This window comes from Mastigoproctus giganteus, chromosome 4, assembly GCF_048544385.1.
Source record: "Mastigoproctus giganteus isolate SK-2022 chromosome 4, ASM4854438v1, whole genome shotgun sequence".
Classification (NCBI taxonomy): Eukaryota; Metazoa; Arthropoda; class Arachnida; order Uropygi; family Thelyphonidae; genus Mastigoproctus; species Mastigoproctus giganteus.
Genome location: NC_143578.1, coordinates 41375339 through 41400007, shown reverse-complemented (window position 1 = coordinate 41400007; position 24669 = coordinate 41375339). Strand labels below are relative to the sequence as shown.

The following is a 24669-nucleotide window of genomic DNA, read 5'->3' as shown; positions in this document are numbered from 1 at the left end:
CTCAGGTAATGCTTGCTAGAAGTTTAATTTTTATGATAATTGAAAGGAACTATAAGCAAACTTTTTTTTATAATTAAAAGTGAGCAGGGTGCCAGGAGCAGGTGGATTTTATACAATTATATTTAAGGAAGTAGTGAAAGAGGCAAGCAAACCTTTAGATATTATAATGAGAGTGTTCTTGGATTGGTTAAGTTCCTGTAGAATGGAGGTATGTAAGCATCTTTCTTGTTCACAGAGGTAGCTCAGCAAGTGAAATGAGCAACTATAGACATTAAGCTTGACTTCACTACCAGAGAAGATTATTTATGAAATTCTATTCAAGAAGGTCCCGTATTACAGGATCTTCTTAAAGAGCAATGGAATCACAACATGGCTTTGTTAAGAGAAGATTGTGTTTGACTAAAATCTAATTAGCCATTATGAGGTTGTTACTAAAAAATTGGTTATGACAAATACTTCTGATATAATTTACTTCAATTTTAGTAAAGCTTTTGGTGCAATCCCCCACCAAACAACTGTCGTATGAAGTCTGGCAATGTAGCAAGCTACTACAATGCATAAAGGGATGGTAAGCAGCAAGAAACAAAGTAGTTATAAATGTCCATTGCTCTTCATGAACTAGTTCTATGAATGGAGCCTTACAGGGTTCAGTGCTAGACCCTTTACTATTTCTAATATTTATTGATGATAATGATAGAAGGTTTTCAATACCTAGATAATTTTGATGGGCCTAGAAATAGCAACTGAGGTTTAATGCTGGAAAGTGGAAGGCCTTGCACTGGGGTAGAACTAATCCTAGAATAGGGTACCCTTAGAAACCATCAAACCCAAGATTGTATAATGAAATGAATTTGGGAGTAACTTTGTAATCTGATATGAAGTTTTCCCAAGGATAGACAGGCTGCTGGGATAAATTATAGGTTTCTGTGAATGACATATAGGAACTTTGACAGTAGAGACAAAGAGGTGATATTCCATTGTATAAAGCAGTGGTCAGGCTGTATTTTGAGTATTGCATACAGGCTTGGAGATCCCAGTTTTTTGGAAAGATGTGGACTTGTTAGAGAGATTACAAGATAAAACAGAGATTGGCTAAGGGCACAAAAGGGATATTCTTATCAAAAAAGACTTGTTTTGTAATTTAGTGTTTTGAAACCATAAAAGGTTTGAGTAAACTAAATGATGATAACATTTTGTCCAAAAATTTTCCTTTAGTAAAAGAGTGATTGACTGTTTGACTAAATGCTCACTGAGTCTTGTGGATAAACTTAAATTATCTAAACTTAAGGTAGGATTGGGTAATTTACTTGAATTAAATGAGAGAAGAAAGAAGATTATTACTTTTAGAGTGGGAGGGGCTGATGCTAATTCAAACAATTTTTAAATTGCATATCTCTGTTCTTATTTGAAATAACTAAGTGCAAATATGTGACTTTAAATAAAGTCACATATTGATAGGCACAACATTGGTTTATTCTCTCTGCACCTATCCGTGAATGTTGACAGCTTAGATTAATTGACAATACTGAATTTAAGATTAATAATGCAAACATTCCTCTTATACAATAAAATTCTGTAAATGCTCACATCAAATTTTTTTTTTTTTTTTTTCCAAGTTCATGTTAACTGAGTTAGTAATTACTCTTTGAAATTTCTCTCTCTCTCTCTCTCTCTCTCTCTCTCTCTCTCTCTCTCTCTCTCTCTCTCTCTCTCACACACACACACACAGGAACACCTCCAAACTTGACTTTATATGCAGTTCTCTTTATGAGCACTGAGCCTGGTACCGCAACAGTCAATAGATTAGCATTTCATGTGAAGAATGGGGCAGAGATGTGACCTAACTGAGATCCAGTGGAAAACGATCATTGGGGTCAGATTAGTGGAGGTAGGGTCACCTCCATCCAATATTCCTATACAGTTGTCTCATGTGTATTAGGAGTGGACCAGCTGTGGAGGTATAGACTGTTAAAAGCAACTCTTTATAGGACTTTGATCAATTTAATGAATTTTGTACTGACTTTGATGTTACGATGAACTTTAATTAATTTGTGTAGTGTCTGAAAATGCAAAAATGTTAAAGCTAATAATTTTAAAAGCAGTGTATAAATGATATATATATATCTTTATCAGCTATTAAAAGATAAACGTAAAGCACTATATTTGCATATTATATGTATTTGTATGTATATTGTTTATCGTTTATTCATAGAGCTAGTAAGATATTGTTTCAGACTTTAAATATTTAATTATGGCCTTCAGTAACATTTATCAACTCAATCTCACACATTCCATGTTCACTTTTATATGTTATAATGCACATTGTAAAAAATGTGAGTTATGAATATGTAGATAAAGGAACCATAAGAGTAGTGAAAGTTGTAATTATAAATGTTAGTTGAAATTTAAAAGAAATTCCCAGACCTAAGTTTATTGAGATAAATAATAGGTAGAAGATTACTTTTGTACCAGTAAAAAAAAGTGTTTGTCAGAGTCCATCGTTTATAAAAAGAAAGTGTTTGAATATGGTTTAGGTTGAAAGTAATGAAATGTTTTATTTTTTAAAGTATAATAACATTAAATAAAAGTTATTCTTCTCTACAAGTCTGAGAGTTTGCAGATTACCATTATCAATGTCAAAAATAGGAAAATCTTTTAAATGTTGCAACATTTTATTGAATTTGGCATTTAAAGGATTCTTGCAGTCAGCTGTTATCAAAGGTAATATTTTAATGTACAAAATGATCTTTTTTTTTAAAGACTACATGACAACTACAACAGTTGAAATAAATTTGTTGTTTTTTGAAACCTTTATATATTATAGAATGCTTAGAAAATGTTAATACAGTGTTCTTTAAACAGAGGCTTTAAAATCCTTAACTAAAAGATTTTAGTTAAGGATTTTAAAGAATGTTTGAACATATATAATGCTCTTCATAACTTTTGATATCAACTGGCTTTTTGTATCATACTTTTGAACTGTAAATATCCAAAAAAAAAAAAAAAAATAGTTGCACTAGAAAATTCAATTATAAAGCTTACTAAGGTGGCTGGACTTGTTTGTTAAAGGCAGAAACCATCAATTGGACAAAGTATAGTTAAACTTTTTCTTAAGTTATTTGAATTAAGTTAATAGGGGCATAGTACAGGGGTTTTTTTTTTTTTTTTTTTTGCCCACTGGTTAAAGTCATTTTGTAGACTGCATAAATTATCATTGCATTTGGAGAAGCAGAACACAATGCACATCTTAATGAACTTACCTCTTGGTCTAAGGAAGCCCATAATTAGCCAAAGGTCCCATATATATATATATCAGCTATGTGCCGCCGACCAGGCTAGCTGGGTGGGTAAAGTGCCTGCCTGGCAACCCAAAGGTCTCAGGTTCAAATCCTGCCTCGGGCTTGGATCAAAGTACTGCAAAAAACCTTGGGAGGTGCATTATGGCCACAGAAGCCAATGCGCCAACAACTACCAAAAAAAAAAAAAAAAAAAAAGCAAAGCTATGTGCCTTTGACCAAAGGGATGCAAGTAGGATCCAACAAGCTATTAAGCAGAAGAGATGTGCCACATGGGAGTAGTGTGGACTATGCATCAGACAGTAGCACAATTGGACTATTAGTTGTGCTTACTAGGGTACTCCTACTGCCTGTAGGTTGCAAGAAAATCCACCTACAGTGGATGTGGGAGCAATGCTATTGTAAGTGGGTTATTATTATTATTATTTTTTTTTATTATTTTTTTTTTTATGAAAAATCCAAACACAAAAGGTGTTAGAATGTATAGTACCATTGCATGGGTTGAAGGTTGAGAAGATGAAAGAAGATGCTTCTTGACATTAGACTTGTATTTTTGTAGATTGTAATTTTCAAGAAATATGTGAGAAGGGAAGTGGGTTCCAGAAATCAGAAGTTTAAGAAATAAATGAGAAGAAGAAATGTTGGCTCTGTGAGTTTGAAGTAGGACAGTAAATAAATGGATGTTGCCTGGTTGTAACACATGTTTGGACTGGTTTGGAAGAGAGAGAGTAATCATAGAAGCCAATCCAGAAGAATAGTACCCATGGAAGTATCTATAGAAAAATCATGCAGCAGAAACAAAATATCAATGAGACAGAGTGGAGAGACTTTGTAAGAGATTGATCATTAATTATGGTAACAGTCCTCTTTTGAATGGAGTTTAGATGCCTGTATAAATCTCATGGTAGGGTAGATACGAGATTTATACAGCGTGATTAGCTGTTTAGAAGAAAAATAATGCTAAGAGCAAAAGAGAAAGTCCAATGTAGATGTGGTAGAAGCAATATTTGTGATGAGATTATTCCAAAAGATATTAGAATCCCTAATAGACAAGTGTGATCCCTAATAGAGACATGTGATCTTGTCTAGAGATCTGAATGTCATTGAAGATAAGTATAAGAGCAGAAGAATTCTTTTTGTGAGATATGAGACAGGACTGAATTTTAGATGGATTGAAATTTAGTAAGTTATCTTTGACCCATTGGAGAAATGCTTGGAGATAAGCATTTAAGGAATTGGTAGTGAATATTCAAGAAGCTGTAGCTCATTGTGCAGGGCAAGGTTTTAAAACTGGAAAGTGGAATGCAGTACGATTTCAGGGGTAGGCAGAGAGGGTATATGCCCCCTTAACCAAAAATTCTAAATTAAAACTCAAACTTGGTCAGAATGTCCCCCCCCCTACGATGATACCTGGATGGTCGCCATGCCTACCCCCCATCCCCTTACAATGATACCTGGATATGCCTCTATCATCAGCAAAACTATGTATAGGATTTCCACTCAATAGAAAAAAAGTCATTAATATCCAATTTTGTAATTGGGTATCCAGTTTTTTTCTGACCACTCACAGTGGTCAGAGAGAAAACTGGATACCCAGTTACAAAAAACAGTCAGCAATCAGTAAAATTTCCAGAAGCACATTTAGAAAACCTTTTTGCTAAACATGATGAAAAGCTTTGAAATGTCAAGAGCAACTGCTTTAGTTTCACCTAACTTTTCCATTGAATTTATCCACAGATGATTAACATAAGCCAGAATATTACCAGTGGATTAAAAGTGGTGGAATTGATTAGATGAAACATTTTAAGATAGTTTAGGAATTGGCAGTTATCGAATTTTTCTCTTACTTTAGAAAAGATAGAAGTGCAGTGGGACGATAATTGGATTGGAGGGATTTATCACCCTTTAGAAATTGCATATGAGCAAATTTCCAAGCAGAACGATATGACCTGGATATGAGCAAATTTCCAAGCAGAAGGAAAAACACCAATGGAATAATAAAAAAAAAAAACTTAAAAAGGTGATGCAGAGATGAGCACAGGTTTGGGAACAAGTGGAGAAATAACATCAGTTCCCAGAGCTTTGTTGGTATCAATATTATTTGAAATTCTTCTGCCTTCCTTTTGATGGAAGACCACAGGTGGTATTTGAGTGGAGTGTACTGGTAATAGTAGGTGGTTCAACAAGATTGTCAATACAAAAGTTAGAAGAAAAGTAGGATGCTAGCAAGTTGGCTTTATCTTTAGCTTCAGGTGGCAATAGAACCATCAGGTTTTAACAGAGGTAGCAATACAGATGGGCAAAAGTTGCAGTCAATAGCTTTGGAAAGAGACCAGAATGCTCAACTGCTCTTTGGGTAAGAAGTAAGTTTTTTACCCTTAGCCTGTTCAAAATCTAATTTGGATTGATTAATAACTGCTTTATGATTGTTACGAGCTTTGGTTGCAAGCAGAAAATGAACCTGGAGATTTGGATGCAAGCCAGGTGCAATATGCAACATTCTTTTCTTGAACAGCCTTTGCACATTTATTGGAAAATCAAGGTTTAGATAAAGGACAAGATTTTAAGGTGGAATGTGGAATAAAGGATTTCATCTGTACAAGAATAATTTCGGTGGCATAATATGAGCAAACATTGACATCAGAAGGGTTGAACAGTAATCCATCCAAGGACAAGAAGAAAAGAAATCTCTTGCAGATCATCCCATTTGGCATTCTTCTAATGCCAAACAACACTAGGTTAAGAGTGTTCATGAGAGAATGGCTCCATTGGAGAAGAGACCATCACCAAGTTGTGATCCGAGGTGCCTAGAGGACCACTCATCTCACCCATGTACTGTACTTGGTAGGGTTGTTCGTGAGTACCTTTGAATACCCAGAAATTGTATAATTCAGCATGGTTAGCATGGGTTAATCTACCTGCGGACACTCTTCAGCATCTTGTGGATTTAATGTATAGTATATCCAGGCTGTGCTATGCACTAAAGGTAGCACAACAAGTTACTAGATAGTTGTTCATAATTTAAAACTATCTCAGTATATATAAGATTACAGAAATAGATATTTTGTTATCTGCTGCAATATCAACAGTGCCAACAAAATGTAGTGGCATTCTAGTCATGTTCCATTCAATGAACATGCTAATCAGACAAAAAATATAGCTTGGAATTTGTTTTGAAATCCCTGCAACTAACAATCTTGTTAACTTTAAAATACTTGAGGTCAATTTTAGAATCTCATTAGCATTGAGCCAAATAAGAAGAAAAGCAAAGAAAGACACCTTGATAAGTTTTAGTTCCACAATTAACAAGCATATGGACAACAGACTCATCTGGAAAATTCAAGCACTTAATGGTAAATATATGCAGTCTCCAGCCTCAATCCTAAACTGGAAAGGGCAGGAGTTGTCCACACCAACAGAAATGCAGTGAATGCATTAGCCAAATCATTTGCTGGTATATCAACAGTATCCACTTACAGCCAAACCTTTCAACAAATTAAGGCATCTGTAGAACAACCTGAAATAAACTTCTCTAATATGGTATCACAACCATACAGTCAGCCATTCACATTAATGGGACTTTTAGTGTCTCTCGATAAAACATTCAGTACTGCTGCTGGTCTGTATAGAGCCTACTATATAATTTTAAAAAAACTAAATGGCAAAGCAATAAGCTCCCTGTTGAACTTCTACAATCGAATATTTTTAGAAAATACTTACCCACACTCCTGTTGTTACTCAATTGTCCAAGCATTTTCAAAGCCAGGGTAAAAAACATTTTCCAGAAAGAAAATAAAACAAAGTGGGCACCTGTCAGGTGGGTCTGATGAATTATAGCTTTAGATTTCTCTGAGCCATAAACATCCGTGCATGCACCTGTCAGGTACTTTGTGACTGTCATTGTAACAAATTAGGGCATGACTGCTGATGGATTAATATGTATTTATCATTTGTCAAATCATTAACCTAAATAGCCTCACCAGCTCTTGCCTATATGCTATTTTGTACTCTTCTGTGATTGTTACAGACCCTGATGATGGCAGAATACAGCGTGAAGGGCTAGGTAAGCTTTTGTTTTGTTCATAGGTATGGAGATTTATAAGCTGCTGCTAATTTCTTCAGGATTATCTTGATCTGGTTACATCATGGTTGACAGTTGCAGTGGTGATGGGGGGTTTTCCGAACCTGATAGGTTTGATGATCTTATTTCACAACAATGTCATCTGGAATGCAAACTGGTTGTGATTGAAGTGTTGTCTCACAGAATTGAAAGCTAGCACAATCCTCTGCACATGTTGATAGCTTAATTATTTTTGTGTCCAGTATACCTTAGGTTTACGAACAAGTTCATCCTAATATTGTAAGTAGAAGATTTGGATATAAGACTCTTAAATAGATGTTTTGGCTGCTGTGAAGTAACTAAACCACCAAAATTTTGTATACAGATAGAAAGATCCAAATATCAGCTCCATCAACATATAGATCTGATTAGGAGTTCATTCTAGTCTTGCAACACGAACTTATGAGTACTGTTCCTTTTCTTTTATTATTGCATGTTTCTTTCTGTTCCAGAATGGGCTATAATTTAGTAATGATAAAAACTGTCATTTATTGTTTTCAATTTTTATAGTTTTAATTTCTATTATATTTAATGTAGAAATTAGTTATCTAATGTGTGTGTGTACAGGTGATTCACTACCAGTGCGACAAACTTGCAGAAGGTGTAGGGGGCACAAAGACAAATCGGAATCACATAGCATTGCAGGGTCCGAAATGCCTTCATCATGCGGTAGAGGACGTTGAACTGGAGGTTGTGTGAACAGCGATCCCGCTAGAAGTCAGCATTTGCGAACCGTTTCTGTTGAAGAAACCAAGTAGCAAAAGTCCTCTGGAGTGGATAATCTGCAGGCTCCAATGATTGGACGTATTGCAGATGGTATGAACTCATTTGGTTTGTTGACAGTATCCTCCATACAGTGGATTGGGAAATACCCAATCGTTGGCCTATCGCTCGAGTACTCATACTCAGATTGCCTTCTGCAAGATGTAGGACATTCTCCTCATTGTCTGGCATCCTCGTTGTTCACTCTTGATTCGTGGTACCTCTCGTGAAACAACCAGTCTCACGTAACCTTCTGTGTAACCTTCTGTGTACACGTTTGAAAATCGTATGATGAGGAGCATGCCTGTGCAGGAAACATTCCTGGTACAAGCGCAGAGCGGCGCGCCCATTACAATCCGCAGCTCCATATGCGAGGTGCATGTCAGCCAGTTCAACATTTGAATACTTGTCCATCCTACTGCCTCAGGAACTGGTTCGCAAATGCTGACTTCCAGTGGGATCGCTGTTCACGCGACCTCCCGTTCAACGTCCTCTACCGCATGACGAAGCTATTTCGGACCTTGCAATGCTATGTGATTCCGATTCGTCTTTGTGCCCCCTACACCTGCTGCAAGTTTGTCGCACTGGTAGTGAATCACCCTGTATGTATGTATACACACACACACACACACACACACACACACACACACACACACACACACACACACATATATATTTATTTTATTTTTTTTTTTCAGCTTCCTTCACATCATTTAATTTGGGATATTGCAGCTGGGGATGCACATACACTTCTTTTAGCTGATCTGAGAGCACCTCATGTAGCATTATACTATTGTGGCTGTCATATTGGGTATGTTTTGTAATTAATTCATGTTTTCTTTACATGATGTGGAATATATGTTTAGTATGCTGGTTAATTTAATAACAGTTCACTACAGTATTAATAACTATAGTATAAGTATTAGAAGGGGATGATAACAAGGCCCTCGGAAAAAGCCTTGCTGCATCTTGCAAAATTACTGCAACTTGATTTCTTAATTCATCTAGACACCAGCTTTAACAACATTGTGGTGACCATAGCACAAGAGACTCCTTGAAATTAGGCTTTGCAAAAATTCAATGTTCTATTTTTGTTTTCGTTTGTTGATGTCAAATCATGATTCTATGTCAACAGAAGAAAAAGCCTTCATCCATTTGGTTCATTCCTCGTGAAAAAATGCTTTGAAGAAAGGGTTCTCAAACTGTGGGTAGTGAGCAAATTAGAATCATGTTGCAAAATATTTGAAGTTTTACCTCGTGTGTGTGTTTTTGTTTTTTTTTTTAATCATTTCCAATGCTGTGATTTTATTGTATAAAATGAACAAGATTCTATATTTGTTTCATTTGCTGTATAGATTAAAAGTGAATAGGATATTAATTTCTACTCAAACTCAAAATGAAATCAATTATTTTATTTATTCTTAGTTGAGGAGAGAACAGAGGGGTGCACATATCCAGTTATCATTTTAGGTATTGCAAAGCTTGTTAACCTATGCCTTAAAAGATTTGTTAATGGGGATATCCAATTGCTGGAGTTGGCTAAGTTCTCCTGGGAATTTTTTTTTTTTTTTTTTCTTATGAAAACTCCAAACACGAAAGGTATCAAAACTAACAGTATTTAGTACCATACATGGATTGAAGATGGGGAGGGAAGGGAAGTGACAACAGAACCATCTGGTTTTGACATAGGTGGGAGCAGAGATGGGCAAAAGTTGCGGCCAATGCTTTCACAAGAGACCAGAATGCTTGGCTCCCATTAGGGCAAGAAGCAAGTTTTCTATTCTAAGCCTGTTCAAAATCTAGTTGGACTGATTAATAACTGCTTTACAATTGTTGCGAGCTTTGGTTATTGGCAGAAAATGAAACTGAAGAAATCGAAACAAGCCAGTTATGATATGCAACATTATTCTCTTGAACAGCCTTGGCACGTTTATTGGAAAACCAAGGTTTAGATAAAGGACAAGATTTTAAAGTGGATTGTGGGATAAAGGATTCCATTCCTACAAGAATAATTTCACTGACACGATCTGAGCAAATGTTGACATCAGAAGTTTTACAACAGTAATCCGACCAAGGTAAAAAGAAAAGAAATCTCGCAGGTCATCCCATTTTTCATTCTCATAATGCCAAACAACATGAGGTTGGGAATAGCCATGAGATAAAGGCTCCATTGGAGAAGAGACAATCACCAAGTTGTGATCTGAGGTGCCTAAAGGACCTCTCACTTCGACCGTGTTCTTAGAAGGATTGTTTGCGAGAAAAAGATCGAGCATGTTGGCTGTATGGTTAGGATTGTCCAGTATTCTTGTAGGTAAATGAACAATCTGTGCAAGGTCATTAATAATTGCAAAAGCCACAGCATCTCGACGAGCTGGGTCAGTGTGACTAGAAAACGGAAGCCATCTGGAGTTGTGAACATTAAAATCACCAAGGAAAATTCTCTCACTGTTAGGAAAGTTGGACTGGAGAAAATAAAGTTGCAAAGAGAGAAAGTCAAAGAGCTCCAAGTGATTAATGGAGTTGGGAGAACGGTAGAGACAACAGATGAATTTCACAGAATGAGGTAGAGAGATTTTGAGCCAGAGAAGATCGAAAAGAGGGGATTCCAAATTACCAAGTCTCTGACAGGGAATATCAGAACGGACATATGCACAAGTACCACCTTTGAGGCGAAAGGAATCATACAGCGAATAATTCGGGCATCTGAGATGAGCAGTAGTTGAATCAACCGATAACTGAGATTCTGTGAGAAAAAGTAAATGGGGTTTGGCAAACTGCAAGTGGAAATGGACATCGTTGAGATTAGAATTGAGACCACGTATATTTGTGAAATGAACTAGGAAGTGTTTGGGAGGTTTATATCTTTTTGCAGATAAGCTTACTCTATTAGTTTGACAATTCATGGTGTATTCAATAGTAAGAAAAGTGTGGGGAGCATGCTATATGAAGTAATGAAATTTTTGGATTTGGCATACACGTAAGAATATACCCAGATTCTTGACGTAATGTGGTCTTGACAATGCACCCCCCCCACATACACACTACTCAGATTCCTTCCAGTCACTATCTGGCAGAGTAGAGGTAGCAAGATTATACACTAGCTGATCCAGAAGCCTCCTAAAGAGTTACCAGTAGGTTTGGTCCGGTGTACTAACTAGTGGCCGGCCTATGAACACTGTTTTAGAGCTTTACCCTTGAAATGTAAGGAAGATTCGATCTTGCCATGATGTCCATCATAACCTCAAAAGTCATCAGTCATACTACATGATGGAAGAGATGGGGAAGGGTTGACCGGAACTTAGCTCTGGAGACTAAACATGGGTTCCACCATTTCAAGCCTCCAATAAGCAAAGTGGTGGTATTGTTCCAGTTGATGAGAGTCATCTACCACCTAGTATTGCCTGGTAATTCAAAGGGGCGGCATTCCTCCATGTGGTGTGGGCCCCACACCTCGACCCTTGCTTTTATGTTGGTTCACACCTGAGTTGTCACCCACAGTGTGCTTGTGCGTGGGGGTTATACCCAGGATTACTAACAGTCCCACCATCGTGAAGGTGCAAACAGAGGATTTGGCTGTCACAGACCATCTGGACTTTGCCGAAATTGGATCCACTTGACTTGAGTGTCACCTGAATATCAGTTCCATCAGCGTTTTAGACTCCCAGGTAGCAAGTACAGTTTGTCTGGCATATCTGAGAGAATGTCTGTGGCAACCTCAAGGACCAAATGGACTGAAATCTTCAATTTCAGTTATGAATTGAGAACAATGGCTTAGAAAAAGGGTTGCAATGAGCTAAAAGCTAGAATGATGCTCATCAATGAGAGTAAGCATATGCCAATTTATTTAAACCTTTAATGAAATCCCAGGAAGGTGTGATGTTGAAATTCTGAAGCAGATTTGGCAGATATGAGATATTTATTGAACTGAGAATTGGTTAATTTTTAACGTATCATCTGAGATCTTAGAAAGCCATGTGAGACTAGGCACAATTCTTTGCAGGACATGTGCAAGAGATTGTTGGAAGGGATCACATATGTGATCCTGATTAGGCTTCCAGTACAGGAAGTAGATTTTATTTGGATCAGATTTTTTCACTGAAACAAATAATCAAATCCCATCATAGAGCTTCTTATAAAAAATAATATAACATTCAATTTGAGTTGAAATAAGATATGTAGGGCCATTCAGAATTAATGAAAAATTTTAAACAACATGAAGATTCTTCTAAAACTGTGGAGTCTGAATTAAAGACTACATCCAGTATGATTTACATGTAAGTTGGGATGGCCAAATCTCCCTGTGATAGATTTGAGGACAAATGAGAACCTGTGAAAAAGCTGAAAGAGTTGAGAATTATTCCTGGTGGAAAAGAGACAAATCCAACTGAAGTTATTTTCAGGCCAGATATTGGAAACTGAATTTCAGTTTATATAGGTTACCAAAAGCACCAGAAGTATTAATTTGCAGTAGTAATGGGATTAGCCTTGTTGGGCTTGATTATAACATAGCTTCATTAATGAAATACTCCAAAATTGACAGAGCATCCATGCCAACTGGAGGAGATGGGTAGAATAATATTATGAAATTGTTTGGAAAAACTTACTAGTAGAGATATTTCTTCTGAAATGATAGAAATTATGAATAGTCTACAGCAGTAGCAAATAGGCCACTGTTATGATCAATTTGCTCACTGAAAGTTCTACCCAACTTACAAAAATATACTTCCATTTTCCACTAAATTACTGGTGATGGCTGGTTTCTTGTCCCTCATTGTCTGTGTATTTTACAATAGCAGAAAGAGATTTAAACTATCATTTCCTCTTTAAAAATTTTGAAAAATCAGTGTTTTCCTGTGCTTGATAGGGCTAACAGTTTACAAATACTGCATATAATGAATACCACCACCAATAGTAACTCAATTTTTCCTTTGTTATGCAGAAATGGGTATTTGATAGCACTGTGGGCAAGTCGACACATTTCAGTAAACTGTGAATGTAGTATAACTATGTTTATTTGTAAAGGTGCCTATTTTTCTTTCTCTTTCAGAATTTATATTTTTTAAATTATTTTTTCTTTATTTTGGATTTTTGCATAAATGTATACATTAATGGTTTTGAGTGTCACTTTTTGTTTTCAAAAAAATATACATTGTTTCAGCCTGCACAAAAAAAAAAAAAATTTAATTGCTGACTTTCTATTTAAGGAAAAACAAGTGTATTTGTCAACAGAACAAAGCCCTTCAACAGCTCAATATCCTGAAGAAGGTAAGAGTTACAAAATTATAATATTACTACTTTAAATATTTAATATTGCTGTCATAAACATCTGTTTCATCATGAAGCTTTTAACTACCTGACTAGCATGCCACAGAAACGGTCCAGGATTTATAAGTACTCATAAATTTTTTTTTTTTTTTTTTTTTTTTTTTACTAAATTTTAGACCATTTGCTTATACTGTGTTTATACCTTATACTGTTTTTTTTTTTTTGGTATATGCACATGGTAACTACACAACTTCCCATAGAATCCATAAAACATCTTTGTATAAATGTTGCTATACTCTTCATCTCTGTGTAGTGCATTCCTGATGCAAGATCCTATGAATAGTGCAAAGTATGTCATCATTCTCTTTGTACTGGAACAAGCTTTCCTGCCCTTCAGTTGCAGTAATTTTGGACTCTTCTGGTATGAAGACTTTGTTTCAGAATAACTCCATGTTTTATTGCATCTGATAACCTTAGTAAGGAATTGTAGTTCTCTCTGAAATGTTTTCCAAGGCTCCTGACAAGATTCTGGTTTTACATACCAGTCAGTAGAAGAAGCACAAATTTGACAACAGTACACATGTTGTGTGTATCAGAATGCTTTGCTGTGATTGAAATAAGCATCCCATGGCTGGATATACTGAGTTCCAGTGGCACAGTTTCTCCAGGGCCCCGAGACATGGCCATGGCTATCCCTGTACAACTGAGAAAAGACTAAAAATGAGAATTGTGTGTTTAAAACAGAAGATGCCTTGTAAAACTTGAAAGAACTCATCAAGGAGGAGAAAATGAAAAATAGCTTAAACAACACCAAATGATAAGCAAACTAAAATGCAAATCTAAATTAAACTATTAAAAAATTTTTGAAATTTGGAAACTAACTAAATAAAATAATTTCTCTTTTTCTTGGATTTTATCCTCCATATTTAAGCACACAGTTCTCATGAATCAGTCTCTTCTCGATTGTATAGGGGCATTCATGACCAGTTTTCTTCACTTTCTCACAAGCTTCTCTGTTTGTTCAGGCTGTTCAATAACAGCACAATTACCGATAGTTGTAACTCCTTACAAGCATCAGCCTATTGCAGTTTTTAGCAAAATTCCCATGTGGTTTAAAAGTGTTAGTTGGAATTTTTAATCTTTAGGCTATAATATCACATATGTCTTCAATTGTTTTTTTTTTAATATGTATTCTGTTTTCACCAATCTGAACAGGATCATTTTTAGTTATACTATTCATTATAGTAAATAAATTTGAATTTGAGGTATTGCTCAAAACATCAAAGACAGATATTGTGAGGATTTCAGAGACGTGGTGCCACACAGATATAAGGAATGCAGAACTGGAATTTGGGGAGTACAATGTCTACAGAAAGGATAGACAGGATAGGAAGGGAGGAGGGGTTATGCTATTAGTTAAGAAATACATAAAATCCAAGGAAGTGAAGCCAGTCGACATTGCGGGACAGTGCAGTGTCGAGTCAGTTTGGTGTGACATAAGCATTGGGAGATCAAAATTGAGAGTAGGAGTGTGCTATAGGCCTAATGACTGAGTATAATAAGAAACTGTACATGGAAATAGTGGGCCAGTAAATCAGAGAGTCTTATAATGGGGGACTTTAATTTCCCAGATTTTGACTGGAATTTGGGGGCTGGTCACTCACACACTAGCAAGGCTTTTGTGGATTTATTGGATGATTGTTTTCTACATTGGCATGTTCGGGAGGCAACTAGAGGGAGTAATACTCTTGATTTGATTATCAGTAGTGATTCTTCATGCATTAAGAATCTGCAGGTAAATGAACCACTAGGTGGCAGTGATCACAGTGTGCTGAAGTGGGATTTACTCAAAGAGGTAACTACCATTAGGGGTAAAGGGAAGGGTTATTGCTTTCATAAAGGTGACTACGATGGACTGAGACAGTATTTAAATTTTATACAGTGGGACCAACTGATGATGTTACCAACAGAAAATTCAAAATGGGAAGCATTCAAAGAACTTATCTTGGAAGCTACTAGGCTTTACATACCAACTAAGAAATATTGTTCAAGGTTTAGGCCTAAGTGGATGTCAGATGAACTAATGAGACATATGGCAGAGAAGAAAAATGCATGGGATACATACAAATTAACACGTGACACAGAAGCCTATGATAGATACAAGTTGATCTGTAACCAAGTTACAAAGGAGGTTAGGCAGGCGAAGGCAGATTACGAGAAATCTTTGGCAAGGAATGCAAAGAAAAACAGCAAAGAGTTCTTTACTTATGTAAACTCTAGAAGGAAGAGGATGAATCAGATTAGTCCACTTGATATCGATGAGTCAATTGTTGATGATCCTGCTCAGGTAGCTAACAAACTAAATGAATATTTTGCATCGACATTCACACATGAGGAGTTATTCAGCGAGGGGAATGCCAGAGGTGTATTCAACTCTGGCAGTAAGCTAGAGAATCTTGTAATAACTGAGAGTAAAGTGGAGGAGAAATTGTTGAAGATAAATACAAGAAAGGCACCTGGGGTGGATGGGATCTATCCAGTTATATTATAGGAGGCAGCAAAGGAAGTAAGCAAACCCTTAGCCATAATTATGAGAGCTTCCTTGGACTCAGGGGAAGTACCCATGGATTGGAAATGTCAAATGTGACCCCAGTTCACAAAGGAGGATCAAAGGGCGACACAAGTAATTATAGACCTGTTAGTTTAACTTCTGTTCCCGGAAACTTAATGGAGGCACTGGTTAAAGAAGCACTGCAGGATCATCTAGACAAGACTTCAGTTATAGCTCAGACACAGCATGGTTTTGTTAAGGGGAAGTCTTGCCTGACCAATTTGATTGGATACTATGATGCAGTCACAAAAGAACTGGATGCAGGGAATAACTTTGATATTATATACTTGGATCTTAGAAAGGCTTTTGATACTGTTGCACATGGAAGACTGCTGCACAAATTGGAGCACTGTGGCATTGGAGGCAAATTGCTGCTATGGATAAAGGGGTGGTTGAGGGGGAGAAGACAGAGAGTGGTAATCAATGGACACTGCTCATTGTGGACTAATGTTATCAGTGGAGTCCCTCAGGGTTCAGTGTTGCGTCCATTATTGTTTTCTGTATTTATAAATGATATTGATGATGGTATATCAAGCTTAATGTCCAAGTTTGCAGACAATACGAAGGTTGGCAGGGTTGGCAAGGACACTACTGACACTATGCTACTGCAACAGGATCTGGAAAGGTTGAGCAGATGGGCTGAGAGGTGGCAAATGAAGTTTAACGGTGACAAATGTAAAGTACTACATATGGGAAACAGCAACCCCAGAGCAATGTGTCAACTCTGTGGTACTACACTGACAGTGGTAGAGAATGAAAGGGACCTGGGGGTGGTTGTGCTGGCAGATATGAAATTTTCTGAGCAGTGCAGACGGGCTGCAAGAGTAGCTCATGGTGTATTGTCAGTGATATATAGGAATTTTTCTAGCAGGGATAAGGAGGTGATTATTCCCTTGTATACGGCAATGGTCAGGCCACACCTAGAGTACTGTATACAGGTCTGGAGGCCTCATTTCAAGAAGGATGTAGAGATGCTGGAACGAGTACAGAGAAGGGAAACAAGATTAGTGAATGGAACAAAGGGGTGCTCTTACGAAGAAAGGCTTAAGTTTTTCAAATTACAGTGTCTGGACACTAGGCACCAGCGAGGTGATCTGATAGAGGTGTATAAAGCCTTGAATGGTTTGAGCATGCTCAATGCTGATGGGATTCTTCCTCTTGCTCAGAATAATCACCTGAGAGGGCATAAATTCAAATTGAGGAAGGACAGATGTAGGATAGACGTGAGGAAATTTGCCTTTAGCCAGCGGGTGGTTGGTTGGTGGAACAGACTTCCATCCCTTGTCGTGGAAGTTGATAGCCTAAATAAGTTTAAGGCTCAGCTGGACATGTATTTCGAACGAACAGAGGGGTGAAGTGGAAGTGGTTATTTTTTATTTATTTATTATTATTTTTATTTATTTTTTTTTTATTTTTTAGCTGATTCTGCATAAGCTTGCTTTCTTGCATCAAATGCCTCTACTAATGCTAATGCTATTCATATTTAGTTGATTAATGTTTCACTAGATATGAATGGTACGAGGTTCATCGTTTTCAATCACTTAAGTGGTTAGACAGACTAGTTTATACTTACAGTAGGCATCTGTACCCCCTGATGATTTATAATCATCCCATGCATTTTTTCTTCTTTACCACTAGTCTCATCAGTTTATTTGAGACCCATTTTGGTCTCTCCCATGAACCAGTATCTCTTAGTTGGTATAGAAAAAGCTAGTAGTGTATATAATTATTTGCAGTTGGTAACATGATTAGCTGATCCCACTGAAAAGAATGGAAATTTTTGCTCTTAGTAACCCTAATAGTAATCTCATATATTTGCTTGTTCCATAAGGACCCACAGCAAGTTTTGTATTCCCCCAAACCTTTCTTTTCTTGCTGCTGCATACTCCAGTAGAAGCATTGCAACAACAATTTTGCATATTCTTGTAGCTGCCGATACACTATCAGTCTCTTAATTCCAACCCCCCCCACCCAAAAAAAAAACTAGCAGTTTTTTTATCATAGTTTTATATAGTTTTATCAACTTTATAATTATCGTAATTGTATAGCAGAAATCTTCAGGTAGTGAAATGTTTTGCAGACTGGGTTAGTGATGAAAGTGTTTGCTGGTGGTCCATACTCTGGATGTGTAGTAGAGCAGCAAGGAATTGGAGAAATTCCAGCCCTACATGAATTTGCAGCTTCAGAAAGAAAGTATCTATTGCAACTTCAGATTACTCTGCAGAGACTGCTAATTTTATTTCTTAAAGAAGGTAAGAAATTCATTAATGAATTAAATTTAAAATTTGTTTTGAAGTTTAAATTGGAGGAATGTATAGTTTGTTTTTGTTTAAATAATTATTCAGTCTTAACCTGTTAGCAGTTCTTGTGAACTCTATTAAATAAGAAATCAATTGGGATGATGATCTCCACATCCTTTAAAAGTTTCAGTATTGGCATTTATGACTTTCTTATCAAATTTTTTTTTTTTTTTTTTTTTTGTCACTGTGACTATAAGTGCCGTAGAAATAAATTATTTATAAAAACAGTATCTTATTTTTTTTAATTGTTACTTAAGTGAATTTTCATAATTTCTTAAGAAGTTCGTAATGCAAGTTAAAGGTTTGCATCATAACATTAAAAATTGGCCTCTTATAATGTTTAGTTCCTTGTCTTAAGGGTCTATATGCAAACAGTTGTTTGAGCATAAAAATATATTCCCACTACTTGGGGCTAGTTTGAGGTGTAGGCTAAGTGGACAAAAGCCATGATATCCATGTTTTAAGCATGAGAATCTGTCTTATGCAAAGGCACACTCCAGATATTCTTAATAATCTTTAAAATAGGTTTCTACAAGTTCTGAGACTTATCTAATCAGGGGGAGACACAACATCTCTTATGCTAGGCTAGTGGATGAACCAAATGGGATTCAGACCCCAAGTCCATTCCTCACATTCTCATGGTGTTCACCTGTTAGTAAGGAACTGGCTATATGGCTGCTGAACAGAGGATGGGCTGCTACTATGGAATTAAGTCAGTGAAATTGAATGACTTACTGACAAAGCAATCAAGGTTTATACTGGCCAGGACTTTGACCAGTTCAGCAAGGTCTCTGATATGCTTGTTGGGATACTGGAATGAACAGTACTAAATGTGCTACTGGAACAGTCATCAAGATAGGTACCATTAATGATAAAGCTCAGCGTTTGCTGCCTGAATGAAAAATTGCATCCAGATGAACTGCACATGAAATGAACAACTGAGTAATATTGGCACACTGATTGATCCATGGACTATTTTGCATTATAGCTGAGATTTTGCTTAGTGTTAACCACTGTCTAAAGAGCATTATAAAAGCTGTATACTTGGTTCACGGTTTCATATGTTCTCTGCTTATGTTGAAGTTATTTTATCTAGTTTTTTTTTTCACAAGAAGAAAAGGTAAAATTTTTTAAATATTATGGTTGCTGAATTTTAATTCTTTAGTTTGTTTAAAAAAAAAAAAAACATCATCCTTATTGTGTATCTGCTGATAAAATTTTGTGTAAAAAGTTTTCCTATAAAATTTTACCCTAAAGGGTTATTATAATAGATCCACAGCTTGGGACAGCAGGACTGAGAAGGAACAGGGATGGAGAGTACATTGAAGCTAATAACATTGAATCAGCTCTTTATAATGTCTTCTGATACTGAAATGCAATTCTGTTCAAGTGATGCAGATTCTGAATCTCATTCACATGCATCTGTTGATGTTAGAATGCTACGAACAACCAATTCCAGCATTACTTGGAGTGATAATTCTTCACAGATTAAATCATTTACTAAAAGGCAGTGCCTACTTGTTCCAGTACCCCACAGAAGCACCCCAAGGCACACATAAAGGACCCTTGCAAATATAAAAAGCAAGAAATAGCAAAAAAGCAAATCAACAGAACTAGGTTGATAAGATATCAGATTAGTGGATATTACAGTAATCAAGAGCATGAATACAGGAGAGCTGCAGCAAATTAAATTAATAATATTTATTTAATTTATTTAAAATTTATTTATTTAAAGTTAATAATATTTATTAATTTATTCTGGGAGTAAGATGCAGTGTAAGGAAGAAGCAGCAATAGTTTTTATAGCTAATTTGGAGAGAAGTTTAATTGTATTTTCACTACCTATTTGCACTACCTCGAATAAGTGTTACTTATTCAAGGTAGTGCAATATCATGGCAACTCGTGAAGGTATTCACAATATGAGATATACTTAATGATGCAATTTATAACCGCTTATGTAGTTGACTATGTACAGAAATTATGCAATTGCACTAACTTGTATGTTAGTTAACTCCCTACGTAACCTGAGGCTTTAGCCCTAAACTATTCTATAATATATAGTTTAATTAATCTTAGCACAGTAGAAAGGGCATTCATAAAAAAGTTTTGTGCATCTGTTCAATATGGCCACCATTTTGGTCTTTACTAAATTGTAGTCTTTTGTGCACAGAGACAGAGCAAGGATTTGAGAACAGTTCCTCAAAAATGTTCTCAAATTCTCTAACTATTTGGCTGCTAAAGTTCCGGCAGAGACCTGTACATATTACTAAATATTTTATCTTTTAGGTATCCTCACAAAAAGTAATCATGGGGTGTTAAATCCAGGATGTGCATGGACTTTCTTTGGAACCACACCATGTGATCCATTGACCTGCCTGGAATTTTTTGTCTGAGAATATTCAGACAGTTTTTACATAGTGTGCTGATGCTCCATCCTGCAAAAAAAAAAATAATAATAATAAAAACAATTCTAAAAATTTTGGTTTGTATTAATTGAATAATTTTCTTTTAGCAGTCTCGGGTAACTTTCTCTTGTTGCAGTTCCCCCAAATAAAATATGGTCTGAGAACACCTGTCCAAATTCCATCAGAGACTGTCAAGCCTAGAGCATTTAAATCCTTGTTAAAGAATAATTGGGGGTTGTTAAAAGAGTAGTAAACACAGTTATATTGATTAGCAGTTCCATTTAGTTTAAATATAGCTTCATCAGTCCACAAAACATTGTCAACGATATCCGAGTTTGTAACACTCGTGGCCAAACACTTTGCTTTCTTTGAGATATTTTTCAGACTTCTTTTGATATCATTTCATACAAGTTCCAAATAGTAGATGTTGCGAAAATTTATTTTTATTTTGTTACACAGAGCATTAATAAAACTACAATAAAACCAGCCGAAAGCTAATTTATTTATTGTAGTTTTATTAATGCTCTGTGTAACAAAATAAAAATAAATTTTCGCATTATGAATCCAGAGCACGTAGGCCTGTTTTATTATGTAGTAGATGTTGTTGAGATACAAGCTCTACCAGGTTTTAGTAGATTGTGTATTGTTCTCACTTCATCAAATTTCTTCAGTCTGCTTTATGGTCTTTATTGCGGATGGTTTATGTCCAAAAAACTTCTTGAACTGGCATGGCACTTCTGCAGCATTTTCATATTTTGTGTGCAACTTTACAATTTCAATCCTTTCCTTTACGGTATGGCCCATGATACTTTTCATTTTCCAGTTATTCTGAAATAATAAAGAAAAAAAATTATAAACTATTTAAAAAAATTATAAGCAATAAAAATGATCAAATAACTTATGCATATTTACATCAGCAGTTATTCAAAATAAGTTTCTTACTTATGGGGGCTACCTTGTATGATATATAAATATGTATACATAATCTCACTTTATTGCCAAAATAAAGAATACAAGCAAACTGGTGACCATGTTACAAATGAATAGATGGATTTACAGCTATTTAAAATGTAAAATTGGTAAATACACATTCAAGCACAAATAAAGTTAAGTATTGTAAAAAAATAAGAATATTAAAAAAAATAAAGCAAACTGTGGAATAGATAATCATTATGCATCTAACGACACATTTCATACAGACATAAACAGCAACAGATAAAGTAACTAGTCTTGATTAATCGTAGCCATATATTAACACGAAGAAAGCATAAAGAAACGAAAAGCAGAATGGACTGTATCGTTATAGAAAAGGATCTTAAACAACTAGTTGAGGATACAAGATAAATATAGAGGGGCCTTGAGACTGGAAATGACTATCTTGTATTGAACAAATGAAAATGATAATTAGAGCCAAAAATAAAATATATATTAAAAAATATATAAAAATAAACAAAATTGAGACATTCAGATTTTTCAATGATATTAAATATAGAAATCTGTAATGCTTTTTTTGGGAACAGTGTACTTAATAATTGTAATAATTCGTGTGTTTAGTAAAGTAGGTGCAAGTAACATAATAAAATAAGTTAATTAACTTTTCAGTTTTCTTGCATAATGAAGTCAAGATTTTTCCCCACCTTTTCAGGGGTGAGTTTGCCACATATTTCTTAACAGTGAATTTTTGTATGAATGGACTCTGAGAAAGTTTTTTTTTTTTTTTCATGGAATTTTAAAATTTTGCAAATATGAAAATTTTGTATATAAATGTTTTAATGCATTCTTATCTTTATTGCCCAACTAAAGTTATTGTCAAACATCACATCAAATTAAAAAAATAATAATAATAATTGTAAATAAAACCCATTGTTACTTTTTTTGATTGCATCAATATTCTCTACATCTAGTTATGTATTACTTGAATCAGACAATCAGGGTCAACAGGTGTGGTATTTTCTAGTTTTAAAAGCTATTTTCATGCTGCATCTGTTATAAACTGTCTGCAATTAGGTGGAAATGCAGATAAGAGATGGCAGCACATACTATAAAAATTAAGATATTTCATACATTAAAGGAATAAGTGTTTTGAAGCACCCTTCAAAATATAAATCTATGTACATACTCTCCAGAACCCATATATGAAAAATGTATCTACATGCTTACCATTGAAAGGGTTAAATATTGATTTCCTTGTGCATACAAAGATAGCTTCAAAGCTTAAACACTAGTTTTCATAGTGACTGACAGCAAAGTAATCTCAAAATTATTTTTTCTTTAATTCTCCAAGAAGGTGCAGTCAATGAATCAATTTCAAAAAAGAACTGAGGATAAACTGTTATGGAGGACCTTTTAGTTAACACAGTGGTTGTACAATTTCTGGAAAAAAGACAAGTTTGAATTTTTGTTTTCTCCCCACCCCCCATGCCACAGCCAAGTTAGCCTGATCAGGCGAGAGTTTCACAGTTTTCCTGCTTTGAAACTTGGATTCTTTTTTTTTTAAATCCAGAGAATAGACAAAACCAACCACAAATTTAATCACTAATTTCTCATGGCTTTAGCTGCCTTGGCACTAATACATAAACAATAGTTGTTATGGTGGTGAGAGAGTAGGAGTATTCTTTACTTATATATTCTTTTTTAAATCTTGGAATTCAGTTTTGAGAAGCTAATAATTGCCAGTTTCCTTCATATTTTTTCATAAAATAATCAAACAAAATATTGAAATTCAGTAGATAACTTAAACTATACTGAGAATTTGACCACTATTACTAATAAAAAAAAAAATAATTCATTTAATGCTGTACAGCTGTATGTTTAATGTTTTAACCATGTGGTTCATTTATTGTAAAAGGTTTCCTTTCTATTATAGGTGTTGTTTCTGAGGTTCTTCCACTTTATTGTCAATCTATGAAGTCTGTTATTGCCCATTTTGCAGAATTACTTGATATGGTTTCAATGAATGCATATGACCTCACTCTTCTTGTACAAGAAAGAACACCCATTGATTCCCTTTACATGTTGGACAGTGAGGAAGAATGGTTGGAAATGTACTTCAGATATGCTGAAAGCTTAAGTGATACAATATCAGTAGGCACAGTTCTTGAATGTGTCAAAGTTCTCAGGTATGTTTAATTCTCTAATAAAAATTTTTACATTTTTCCTATATTGATTGAATCTGCATTGAATAGTCTTAAATTACTCTGGAGTGAATTGTAAAACTCATTTTTAAAAAATATTGAAATACTGTTAAACACAAAGATTGGGGCTTTTGCTTATTTTTAATAATAATGATTGGTGAGCTACCAAGTGAAAAATTTCACTGAAAAATATAAATCTTTGCATTAAAAATCTTCCCAGTGTTTGTATTACAAATAAATTTTACTTCTATAAAGAAAAATATAAAATATAATCCTGTTTATTTATAATGCAGTGCCAACATTTGGATGATGCTTTTTCAGTGATTGTTGACATCTCTTTTATGGACAGTCTAGCAACCAATTAGTGCAGAATTTAACAGCCCAGTGAGGTATAAATTGCATGATGATGCTTATGCCAAAAAGTATAAGAAATACAACAAGAAAATAAGGTAATAAATAGTAATCACTTAAATTGGACAAAGTCTTGCAATTTTGACTAGGTGCTTGTTCCAAGAGAGCTTTCCCACATTTGGTACTGTGGATAAAACCAATTTATGAATTGTTCAAGAAGTTTTACAAAACTGACCATATTTAAAGGATTTTGATAATGACTGTATTCCCTCTTTGAAGTGATAAATCCACTCCATGTACAGGGTCCTCCATGACAGTATAGTGGTTTTGCCACTTGTTACTCATTTGAAGAGGTCTCAGTTCGAGTACCATCATAGACTGGAAGAATTTCTAAAAGACCTCACTCAGAGCTGTAGTTCAGGTG

The 24669-nt window shown here is 35.3% G+C and overlaps 1 protein-coding gene across 2 annotated transcripts in view; it reads left to right on the top strand.

Annotated features, from left to right (window-relative positions):
• Positions 1-24669, top strand: part of Als2 (Amyotrophic lateral sclerosis 2) — a 177543-nt gene that overhangs the window by 31351 nt on the left and 121523 nt on the right. For both annotated transcript variants that reach the window (XM_090372668.1, XM_090372667.1), the window contains exons 4-7: positions 8877-8989; positions 13383-13443; positions 18135-18306; positions 23627-23879. In XM_090372668.1, coding sequence (XP_090228794.1) covers positions 8877-8989; positions 13383-13443; positions 18135-18306; positions 23627-23879 — 599 coding nt within the window. The remainder of the gene's footprint in view (positions 1-8876; positions 8990-13382; positions 13444-18134; positions 18307-23626; positions 23880-24669) is intronic.